Source organism: Penicillium cataractarum (genome assembly GCF_028827025.1).
Source record: "Penicillium cataractarum strain IBT 29864 chromosome Unknown utg000007l, whole genome shotgun sequence".
Lineage (NCBI taxonomy): Eukaryota > Fungi > Ascomycota > Eurotiomycetes > Eurotiales > Aspergillaceae > Penicillium > Penicillium cataractarum.
Window position 1 is genome coordinate 3421794 of NW_026622743.1, and position 12162 is coordinate 3433955.

The window sequence follows — 12162 nt, forward strand, 5'->3', positions numbered from 1 at the left end:
AGGATTCCCTAGGATCCTCCCGCAATGAGTGATGGTCTATCGGCCCTTCATCGCCGTCGACCAGGCACCCATTGAACTTTGGGTTTTCTGTCGCTCGTCTTTTCTGGCTTCTTTGCCTCTTCACTCCTTCACGACTGCCAAAATGAACCTCTGAACCCTCTTGCGACAACGACTCCCCCGTTAAATGTCACCATCCTGAGCATCTCCACCCCCTCTTTGGCCCTTATCGAATCGCTATCGCCAAGATGTCCGTCATGCGCCATGGAGGAAGCGGCTTCCTCCAGCGCCGCCTTACGAAGCTATATACCGATACGAAAACCTCATGCGAAAGTGTGACGACCGCCTCCAAGGCTCTCGACGATCCGGAGCTGGTGGCGCTACACCAGAGCTTCCAGAAACAGCGGGACCGATTGCTATCGTGGGGTCTAGATTGGAGCGATGCGAGCGCCGCCCAGCCGAACGATATTGACGAGTCTTTGACCGCGGCCGGTTTCAGCGATGTTGTGGAAAGTGTTATGTCCACTATCCAAGATTTGTTGAATGATGCCGAGCGTGTCCAGCATATTGATGCGCCTATGCCGTCCAAAGAGCGCAAGCTCGATCTGCCCTCGAAGGATACTCTGGGGAGCCGGCCTCTCAAGACACAATGGACGGACGATGATATCAGTCGATCGAAGACTATATTGAGCGACTTGACGGCATGTATCGATACTCTATATGACCTGTCCACTTCGCGCCGGACGATGGCGTCCAGCATGTCGAGCAAGCATAGCATGGCCGGCCGCCGATCCAAAACCCACCCTCTTCCCTCCCACGAGAAATCTTATGGCTCCTTCTCCGCTTCAAAGGGGAAGATTCACAGCCCAAAGCAAATGTACGAACCTTTCACCTATTCTCCCACGACCCCGAAACACGATTATAATCACCATCTCGTCATCGAGCGATCCGCCCTGCAACTATACGGAGCGACCCACGATAACAGCCCTCCACCATATGAGCCAATTGCAGCTTCATCAAACTCCCGTGTAGTGGGCCGCCTGAAGACATCGGCATGCTCGCTACTCATGGGCTCCGTTAAGGATTCACATGTCTCGGTGTTGGTCGAGTTCATGCCTATGATCGTGGAGTCCCAGGCGAACTCAAAGAGCTCACGACTGGAGAAGCTCCAGAACTCGCTGGACCAGTTACTCCAGAATGCCAGAGTCGGCCACTTGGGCCTTCTGAGATTCCTGGGTTACTGTGTCGATGACCCTAATGCCCGTTACGCCTTCTTATACCAAATGCCCGTCGATTATTTCCCTTTCCTCCAAAACCCCAGCGACCTGTTGAAAGAACTCAAGCCTATACCTCTGGTTGCCCTACTTCCCTCGGCTGAGGACTACCGCGAGAAGCGGATGCCTAATCTGGAAACGCGTTTCCGGCTAGCCTACGACCTCATGATGTCTGTCTTGCACTTGAGAAGCCAGAATGCCGTGCATGGCAACATCAACAGCAGCAATGTCATCTTCTTCCCTGGCCGAACCGATGCTAGTAACGACGAGCGGGGCCTTGCCCCGGACATGCGCCGCCCTTACTTGACTTCGCCAGCGCGCTTTTCTGGTGACGGACCTACCCCAGAGCCACTGTCTACAGCGATGTATCGGCATCCCGATGACAAGAGATCCGTCGAAGATGAAGCTGCCTGGGCTTATGATCTTTACTCGCTCGGTCTGGTCCTGCTGGAGATCGGTCTGTGGGCTCCCATTGGCCGCCTCTGGAAGATGAAGTATGATCGCAACTGGTTCAAGCATCGCGTCGAGGATCTCTACGTGAAGAAGCTTGGACCAAAGTGTGGTACTGCATATCTCCAGGTTGTTCAGCTCTGCCTCGACGCTCCTAACTTCCACCTCTCGACCCAACCCATGACCGACCTGAACCTCCGTGTGCCTCAGATCTACCACTATCCCGTTCTGGATCTGTCCGACCCCGACGGGACATTCTCTTTCTCGATGAACTTCCTCTATACCATCTGCAAAGTTCTTTGGTCATGTACCCGGATTGATATCTTCTCGGCACCACCAGCCGAAGAACTGGACGATAGCCTGCCCCTGGCACTTGTCCCAACCCCTGAACCGACCCCTGCCGAAGAGATCGCCAATCCCTATACACTGACTCGTGAGCCGATGAACTTGGACAAGCAGTTGCCGAGCACCCCGAATGACCAATGGGGCATCGTTCCCGAGGAAAGAAGCTTGGATAAGCCGGCCAAGAAACGGACTCTCAAGCGTCTCCCTCACCTCGATATCCCCGATGAACATCTCCAAGAATGGAACTTCCAGATGATGCCCCGCCTCAGCCGCCTTCTACAGAAGATTTTCAAAGAGTCCGACGAGTCTTGCAGTGCCAATCTCATGATGACCGGCGAGTCTCCCGAGACCGCGAAAACCACAATCTGCGTGACATGTGCTAGCGTCAAGAAAGTTCGATCGGCTTTGAAGAAGCACTTCCCTCTGGACCGTGACGACTGGGACCTCATCGTCATTCGCGGTGATATTGAGCGATCGAAAGTCCCCCGAAACAAACGTCGCAGGCCTGCCAAGACTCGCCCAAACGGATCGAACGAGACTCCTTTTCGTCAGCGTGAATTGAACCCATGCTATCAACAGCGGCCTCTCTGCGGCGCATCAATCGGGGCCTTTCAGAACGAAGAACACCTACCTCCCGTCTCATACGGTGGTGCCGTGCTCGTTGACGGCCAGCCGTACGGTCTGACCGTTCACCATATGCTCGAGGCGCCAAGTGATGATGAGGGCTCCGGAGATGATGAGCCCGAGGCGCCCTTGCGCTCTACGGGAAACTGGCCTCGGGACACTTCTCGAGATGCCTCCAGCGTTTCCAATCAGGATTTCATGTACTCGTGGCGCGAGGATGAACCGTCCGAAGCAAATCTCGACCTTGAAATATCGGATTTGGAAGACGATGATGCATCATTCTCCCAAGGTGCCGATGGCGGTATCGACGAATATTGGTTGTCGGAGGATGAATCTTCGGATGAGGAATCTATCGAGGGTGTCGATGACGACGATGACGATGCTGCCTCGGTCGGCGATACTGCTGGTATCGAGCCGGGGGAAGAGCCGCGGCTGCTCGTCACGCAGCCAGCCATTGATGATGTTCACGAGGACTTCTTTCCGTCCCCCGAAGACCGTGACGACGAACATCTCGCTTCACACTCCCTTGGCTACGTCCACGCCTCCTCGGGTGTGAGGCGCTGGACGCGCAAGGGAATCAAGCACGAGATTGACTGGGCTCTCATTAAAGTCGATGAAAATCGAATGGATCCTCGCAATATCATCGTCGACACTACAACAACCCTCCCGGGTCGACCAGGGTATGGACGGGGCCAACCGCAACCCATTTTTCTCAACCAAGTCGCTCGTATGGAGGAACTAGGTGGCTTGTTTGTGCACTGCTGTGGCCGCACCAGCGGACTACAGACGGGGCAGATATCCAAAGCGATGACGTTGGTCAAGCTGCATGGCCGACACTCTTTTTCAACGAGTTTTTGTGTCAACGGGAACTTTGGAGGTAAGAGGCGCAATTCTGCAGATTCATTTTGATGTCTATATGATCCTTTAATTTAGATACCCTTGTCTTGTTTTTGTTCTATCATTCCCTTTCCTGTCTTCCCCATCTTCCTGTTAAGCCGGCCGGTAAACCCATAACCGCGGCCATCGGCATTGGATCATAAGACCAATACCAACCCACCACCTATTCATCAAGACTGTATTGAGTAAACTTGAGACATTGCAAGAAGCCAAGAAGCTAACATCTCACCCCCTAGCCCCCGGTGACTCCGGCGCATGGGTTTTCGATAGATCAACCGGCCGTGTCTGCGGCCACGTCCTCGCCTGGTCCGCCCGCTCCAACACAACATACATCTCCCCGATGGAGGTCACCTTCGAAGACATCGCCCGTACCCTCAACGCCTCCCTCGTCTCTCTCCCCGGCGACCCATCCCGGGGCATGGGCTACGTCGGCCTACCCTCTCCCCCTCATCCCGGCGGATACCGGTACCAGACCCAACAGCTACCAGGCGATTTCAACCGTCTAGCTGTTGGAGGTATCCCCCAAGGCCCGCCCGCTGTCCCTCCACATCCCCTCGCCCACCCACATGCTCAGCGCCATGGAGGCGGCTTCATGCGTCCTCCACCTCCACCTCCTCCGCCGCCTCGTCCGGGATCCCAGGAACCACATGTGTTTCGGGGCGTGAGTCCTATCCCGCCGTCGTTGTTGACTGGATCGAGGAATATTGAGAGGCAACTTGCGTAATTTATAATTGTGCATGATTAATTCTTGCTTATGATACTTGGTTGGTTTTGGTTTTGGTCGAGTTGGATTCGACTGGTTGGTGGATTGGTTTTATAGAAGATGTGACATGATTATAGTTATGACTGAGTTTTATTGGGGATACCCACGGCCATTTTGAATTCTCGGGGTTATAATTCAATGTAATACGATTTGATTATTTATCATTATACATGGGCTTTTGGTTTGGATGCGACTATAGCGCGTAATTACTTCCTTGTAGCTTCTTGGACATAACTAGGCCTACATTGACCGAGGAAATGATTGGTTCTGTGCGCATTTCGAGTGATAACTTAGTCTTTGACATGCCTATGCTGGCGATATTATCCCGTCGACTCTATTCGCCCTTTGGCCTTCTCAGTGTGCACACCTGGAGAGCGTCAGCTTTGGGGGCGGAAAAATAAGGAGACAGTCAGCCGCCACTTGGGCTGATGGGGCTCTGACCCTTTAAACGAGACTTGTGTAGATGTTTCGTCATCGAATATCGTGGATTCTCTAGTTCAGCTACATTTTATCTTTATAAAATCATAGAGAGGGGCGTCTCTTGACGCGTTTGATCACTATTTGCACTCGCCCGGGCTGTGGATGCCAAGCCCATTGCCCCTCAACCAGCGTCATCCACCATGCACCGCAGGGTGGGCAAGCCAAAGTCCAGAAAGGGATGTGTGACTTGCAAGTATGTCTCATCGAAGCTGTTCTATTCTACTTGTATCCTAGGACTAACGTATGAACATTCAGAATCCGCCACGTTAAATGTGACGAGCAAAAGCCGGAATGCAATCAATGTGTTCGCTCCGGCCGTAAATGCGATGGCTACACTGATTCCTCTCAGAGAGAGCTGCAGGAACAAATCAAAAAGGACATTCCTCGCCAGACATGGCAAATCAATTCAGATCAGCGTCTAGTCCTAGTGCCCGGATCTCGGGAAGAGCGCCAGTATGTGCATGTCTTCTGCACACAGACGACTCATGCACTATCGGGCTTCTTTCCATCTGATTTCTGGACGAGGTTTCTCCCGCAGCTCAGTCATCGATATCCGGCAATTCGACATGCTGTTTCTGCGGTTGGTGCGGTTTACGGGAAACAGTTACTGCCTGCGAATTCTGATCCTGCTGAAGTGGAGCAATTTACTTTGCAACAGTATAACAAAGCTATCCAGAGTTTCATTGGCCAGATGAATACACCGCAAACGGTGGATATTGACTTGGTCCTGGTTACTTGTCTGCTGTTTATATGCCTGGAGACTCTTCGATCGAAGAATACCCGAGCGTTGGATCATATTCAGAGCGGTGTTCAGATTCTAGCGGCGCGATCGCAGGGGAAGAACATCACTATGGATAATGAGTTCGATCGGGAACTCTTACATACATTCAGCCGACTCAATATTCAGACGTGTCTATTTGGACGCGGCATACAACCTCTGGGTATCCACCCGGAAAAGTCTACCATCGCTGAGTCCGAGGAGGAACTTGCGTTCGACAATATCTCCCAAGCACGAGAAACTCTAACCAGCCTCCAAAGCCGGGCATTATGCTTTATTCGATCGGTCGGAAGTAGAAGTGGAATTACGTACGAGTCCGTCTACGAGCAGCATGTTAAACAACAGCAATCTATGTTGGCAGAATATCATACATGGCGCGCAGCGTTTGATCGACTCCGGAAGCGATCAACCAAAACCACCGGCATCTCAGATCCACGAGCACCCTTAGCGTTGCTAATTGAGTATCAGGTCTCTCTGGTCTGGCTACTCAATTGTATCACCCAACAAGAATCAAACTTCGACAACTTCACCTCACACTTTGAAGAAATCGTCCATGTAGCGGAAAACATTCTCGAGCTCAGCCCAGAGACAGAATCGAAACCAGTCGCTGAACAGTTCTCCCTGGACCCAGGGGTTCTAGCCCATATATATTGGACTGCACATAAATGCCGAGATCCTCTGATTCGCCGAAGAGCAATAAAGGCTCTAGCGCGGTGTCCGGCAAAGCAGGGGATGTGGCTTCGACCGCTGATAGTACAGGTAGCGCGTAAGATTGTGGAGATAGAGGAAGAACCGCTTTGTTATTTGCCGGTTGAAGAGAGGAGGGTTTCCGAGAAGAATCGTGTTTATGAGGCTCTGATCTATCCAGAAGAGGATACTCAGAGGAGTCCTTGTCCGGTTGAATTTTGGTTTGCGCCTGATCCGGTGAATGGTGATTTTGAGAGACGTCGGGTGGATGTGACGTGGTGAAGTTGGGGATAGAGAAAGTGGTACTTAGATTGGTATGATATCATAGATCAGTCTTCAAATATTATTACTACTGATGCTAATATCAACGGACTGAGGCACGTCCTGGGTGAATGGGCGCTGGCTGCCTATTTAGTCTAGTTCCATTGTAGCGCATTACCAAACCGAGTCATGTCCGGTAATCCTGATTGATGCTTCATCAAATGTCGGGATGACTTCTAGTCTTACAAGCTTGAAGATAGTCTTCATCTCTCTATATCTGATCAATAGGCAACGATAAAATCTAATAAAGGAAACCACTTCGGCATTGTGTTTCAACACTCTCCGCCCCCACGCGCATTTTACGAGCGGCCCAATCACAGACAGTTTCATTTCTCATGAGTGATAGCCCCACGTCTGTATCTGGGGCTCAGCATTCCTGTATCTAAGCCAGAATAAGACTGGCGTGAAAACCTCAGTCTGACTTTTACGCGTTAGCCAATCAGAAGCATGTATCGTCTATAAGGCTGTAGCCAGGAGATGACATTCGCCGATCTAGATCTAGATCGAGTATGTGGTTCAGATTATACAGGATTTTCTATTGCGTCGCTAAATATGGCTGTTGTGCCTAGCCATTCTTCGCTCAGCCTTGATTGATTATCTTCCAGTTTTCACTATGGGGCCTTCTTCATAGGTCGTTCGTTGTGTCCGCTGGCCGCCTGTGAGTGGCTCCATCGTATCTTAGCTTATTTAGCCTGCATCAAGATGCGTGGCTCTGTTCTGACAACGATGGGGGCTCTATTTACTGGAGAGAGTATATATGCTATGAAGATTTCCTGCGAAATGGTCATGGAAATCACAGGTTCTCTCTCACTACAGAGTTTGCTATCGACTACCACCCCAGTTCAACCTTATACCAGCCGTTGAAGTCCTCTACTCTCCTATCTACAGATTCACGCCATCCAACATGTCAAACCAAACCGGCTCCGACGATCTCTATGTTGGCTGCAAAGCCTATAACGGCACCGATACCAGTTATGGTTATATTCCTTCGGGCGCGGCCGGTTCTGCCTTCTGTGTGCTCTTTGGAGTGTCCATGGTTGCTCACATTGTCCAATTCTGTTGGAAACGAACGTGGTGGTGCAGTGTATTTGCAGTAGGATGCTTTGGTATGATCTTTCCCACCACATCTATCAACCCCCATATAAGATGGACTAACAGAGCACAGTTGAACTACTTGGATGGGCCGCTCGCAAGTGGAGTGCGGATTGCCCCTACAATTCCACTGCCTTTTTGATTCAAATCTCAACTTTGATCATCGGTAAGAACCTATATAATCCCCATTGGTTTGGTTGTATCACATCTAACATCTCTCTTAACGCAGCACCTGTCTTTTTCACCGCCGGCATATACATTCTTCTCGGTCGCTATATCCAAATATTCGGCAAGGAGACCTCCTTCCTCACACCAAAGCTCTACCTCTGGATCTTTTGTACCTGCGACGTGATCTCGCTCGTCATCCAAGCCGCAGGTGGTGGCATTGCCAGCTCTGAATCCGACGACCCCAATGGAAACACGGACCCAGGCACTAACACCATGGTCGCCGGTATCGTTTTCCAGCTCATCTCAATCTCGGTTTTTGTCTACTGCGGCACCGACTTCTTCCTACGCATCAAGCGCTTTGGACAGCTTAAGATGTTTACCCGCGGCCCGTTGGCAGCACTCACGAGCGCGATGATTCTTTCCGTAGTTTGCATCTACATTCGGAGTATCTACCGTACCATTGAGTTGGCCCAAGGCTGGACTGGGTATTTGATTACTCACGAGTCGTACTTTATTGGCCTCGATGGAGTTATGATGATTATTGCCGTTGGAGTGTTCAATGTTTGTCATCCGGGGTGGTTGTTGCCCTCGAAGGCTGAGATAAGTCTGCCTCAATATCAGAAAACTTCTACCAACTCTGATGTTGAGATGGTACGTCCGCAAATTTGAAAGTGGCTGCTATGCTTGTCGTGTGGATTTCAATTATAGGGTTGATAAACGTTCCTTTTGTTTCAAAGTTGGTATTGATGGATTCTGACGTTACGTGGTATGAAAAGGAGGGTACTTGCGACGCATGCATGCAAGTGATTAATTGCCTATGTTTCAAGTTTTCGATTGCAATTGTTGGATATTAGCTTTAGAATCTTCGAGACTTCTATTTTATATTTCAGGAAAGATATTCTCTCATCTCGAAGGAATCTCTTGGATCAAATTAACTCATCAATCAGTGATGCACTAAACTTTTGGAGCAAACCCCAGAAGCCTGCCGAGTGCCGAGTGCTGCATACCACCTTAACTTCAAGTGGCAATAGCTATTCCTGTTAAAAGGTCTGTAATCAAGCTTACGGATAGGCCTTCTGGTTCATTGCGGGGTCCCCAAATGATCGTGTTCGGTACATCAGACTTAAGCTTCCCTTAATCTTGGGTATGACATCAACAGCTTCAACTCATGAATTCATCATGAATTGCTGCATTTCCTCGGAACACAGAAAGCCACTCATATCATAAGAAAGCTTAGTAGTCTTATGCAGACAAATTTGGTTCCTTTTACTATAAATATTCTAAAGTGACAACCGCAATTTCGGAAAGCCCGGGTTACAAGATACGGCACTTTTGTTTTCTCCTGCTAATACACCAAACCAAATCAATCTATTTCGAACCATGTCCGAGCCACAAAGTTCGGCTACAGCTTCTCAGGAAGCTCCTGAGACAGCGACCTGGGATCTAGCTGGTGAAAAGACAGAGAACGGCAACGGCACTACTCCCGTTTCCACACGACGCCCTCAGCAGTCCACGGTCTCTCAAGTCACAGCCCCGGTATTTACTAAACTAGGTAACCCGGGTCCCCTAGGATTGCTCTCCTTCGCGATTACGACCTTCGTAGTTGGTCTCCTTGAGTGTGGTGCCGGGTATGTGTGATCTATAATCCCCCAGTATATTGAACAGGGTCTTAACATCTTTCTCCAGACTTCCTCATTCAGATCCAGATGGCAATGTTGGTCCCAACCAAGCCTCGTTTGGAATCGTAGTATTCATGGGCGGAACTGCCCAGATCCTCGCGGGTCTAATGCAATTCCGTGTCGGTAACACTTTTGGTACTACAGTTCACTGTGCCTACGGTGCCTTCTGGCTGAGTTTCGGAATGTTCATGCTGCCTTACCTCGGTATCGAAGCTGCCTATAACGGTGACAAGAGAGCTTATACTTTTGCGATCGGTATTTATTTGATCATGTGGTGTTTCCTGACTGTGTTGTTTTTTATTGCTGCGCTTCGGACTAACATTGCCATTCTTTCTGTCTTTTTCTTCCTGATTCTCGCTTTCCTCTTCCTTAGCCTGGCCGAATTTACTGCGACGGAGCATGCTACTGCCAGCAGGAATTTGAATAAGGCGGGTGGGGCTTTTGCAGTTATCTGTGCCTTTTGTGCCTCTTATGCCGGTGGGTCAGGACTGATGCTACCTGAGACTACCTGGGTGCGGTTCCCGCTGGGCGAGATCTCGAGGGTCTAGTTGTATTTGGCTGCCTTTTTGGAGTCTGATGTGAAGTTAATTGTTCTTTGATTTATGTATTCGAGTTTCTGTTTGTTTTTCTCGATTCAGGGTACTCAGAACTTGTAAACTCCTAGCTTAAATTGTGAAGACTTGGCTTCCCGGAATAGCAAGAGTATCTTTGAACCTTGATTGGATAGCTGCTCCTTCTCGTTCAGGTAAAACTAGTTTCTGCGTGATAGTAAAGTCGGAACATTCCATTTAGTCAACTATTTGCATACATGAGGTTCCCTGTTAAAGTATTCCCTGTGTATTTAATCAGAATTAAGAACTGTTTCAATATATAGTAACAGAATCCGGAATAAGAATTATCTTTCCTATATTGTTTTTAGACTAATTTGTAGAACACCACCATATCTTTGATGAGAGGCTGTAGTAGCCTGTGTCAGTATTTTGCCCTACTCGAGGTATTTTTCAAGAGTCACCTTCTCGTTAAGGCTGTAACTCGCCGCTAACATATACGCCTGTATTTATTTTCTTCTGTACTCCCTTACAAAGATTTTGCCTTCGTTTCAACTTGTTTGAAAAAGTCGTCCAGCTCCTTGAAAGTTCCGTCCAGGGGCGTCCTTATGCCGGAAGACCTCGTATTGAATTGTTGTCGTCGTCGCAGATGTCGGAACTACTCGCATGATCTAGGAATGGTGCGAACTAGAGCAATTCCTCAGTAAGTATCCTTGTTAGGAAACACCCATAGTCGAAGATCTCATGTCAGTGTCGCCGAGGAATTCGGGAAAATGAAAGTCGGTGCCACTTTCATATCCGATTCATAGCCTGCTTTATCTTTTACGTAATGCGGCTTTGAAGGAGTATCCTCATTCTATAATTCTTCTTACATATTATATTCTCTATTTAAATATTATTAACAATAAAGTTACGGCATCCATATCTGATTACCAGTTTGTTCCAATTGGTTCGTGTTATATCAGCGTTTCGGGACAAGGGCTGCGAATTGCTACGATAGCAACCAGTAAAGCGGAATGAGTTCAGCGATTTAATTTACTCATGAACAATAAGTTCTTACATATTTCCAAGTATTTCTTGGCCTTTGGAAACGATATCAACAATACCATCAATCATGAGCACAAAAGTTCATCAATGATCAAGACAGAAGGAAATGTTGGCGATGCCGAAGCAGACCAGGAGAATGGACAAATGAACCATGTGACTGTGAGTATACCGGCACTGTATTGAATGCTTGGATAATTGATATAATTAACCAATCATAGCACAAATTTGGGAAGTTTTCGATGATCTCTCTGAGTGTCTCCCTAATGGCCACCTGGGAGGCATTATGCAGGTAATGTTAATACTTGGAATCTAACTAAACGCTAACCCAACTCATACCGATTTTAGTACAATGGTCACTAGTCTCGTTAGTGGAGGGCTGCCTGCGCTAGTCTATGAATTCATAAGTCGGGCGATACTTGTCTCCTGTTGAATCAAAACCAAGCTAACAACACATCAGTTGCATTCATCGGGTCATTGGCCACTGCAGGTTCTCTTGCGGAGTTGGTGTCTATGTGAGATAATAGGTGTTTATGTGAGATAATATTCATTTAAATTTTATTCTCTGAAGTGCTGTCTTAGACTGATCTCTCATGCTCTCGAAAAAGGTTCTCTCGACCGCAGGAGGCCAGTACCACTTCATCAGCAAGATGGCCCCCCCCACGCATTGAGCGAGCTCTGAGCTGGGTTGTCGGGTGGATCAGTAAGATATTAGCTCTAATGAATGTTCCCATATGATAGAGCTAATACTGTAGCCAGGTACCTTCTGATGGGTAGCAGCTGTAGCGAGTGCTCCCTTTTTATCGGGCACAATGATCCAGGGCTTGTTAGTCCTGAATTACGACGATTAAGTTCCTAAGAGATGGCAAGGCACACTGTTTTACTGGGCAATTTTGTTGTTTTCAGCAATTATGAACATCCAAGGAAGTCGTGTGCTCCCGTTGGTTGAAACCCTCTCACTAGGATTTCATGTGGTGGCATTCGTGATTGTCCTTGTGGTAATATGCGTTGCATT

The 12162-nt window shown here is 48.8% G+C and overlaps 4 protein-coding genes across 4 annotated transcripts; all 4 read left to right on the forward strand.

The window, feature by feature from the left end:
- Positions 1 to 245: 245 nt before the first annotated feature.
- N7496_008775 (uncharacterized protein) lies at positions 246 to 4311 on the forward strand (the record flags this gene model as incomplete). The annotated part of the gene is made up of 2 exons (XM_056701694.1): positions 246 to 3567; positions 3824 to 4311. The coding sequence occupies 2 exons, from the start codon at positions 246 to 248 to the stop codon at positions 4309 to 4311; spliced, it is 3810 nt and encodes a 1269-aa protein (XP_056553757.1).
- A 659-nt stretch (positions 4312 to 4970) lies between these two features.
- Positions 4971 to 6577, forward strand: N7496_008776 (Zn(II)2Cys6 transcription factor domain-containing protein; the record flags this gene model as incomplete). The annotated part of the gene is made up of 2 exons (XM_056701695.1): positions 4971 to 5023; positions 5086 to 6577. The coding sequence occupies 2 exons, from the start codon at positions 4971 to 4973 to the stop codon at positions 6575 to 6577; spliced, it is 1545 nt and encodes a 514-aa protein (XP_056553758.1).
- Positions 6578 to 7520: 943 nt separating this feature from the next.
- Positions 7521 to 8590, forward strand: N7496_008777 (RTA1 domain-containing protein; the record flags this gene model as incomplete). The annotated part of the gene is made up of 4 exons (XM_056701696.1): positions 7521 to 7722; positions 7782 to 7874; positions 7938 to 8527; positions 8585 to 8590. The coding sequence occupies 4 exons, from the start codon at positions 7521 to 7523 to the stop codon at positions 8588 to 8590; spliced, it is 891 nt and encodes a 296-aa protein (XP_056553759.1).
- A 666-nt stretch (positions 8591 to 9256) lies between these two features.
- N7496_008778 (acetate uptake transporter family protein) lies at positions 9257 to 10103 on the forward strand (the record flags this gene model as incomplete). Its single annotated transcript, XM_056701697.1, has 2 exons — positions 9257 to 9504; positions 9563 to 10103. 2 exons carry the CDS (start codon positions 9257 to 9259, stop codon positions 10101 to 10103), a joined length of 789 nt encoding a protein of 262 aa, XP_056553760.1.
- Positions 10104 to 12162: the final 2059 nt, after the last annotated feature.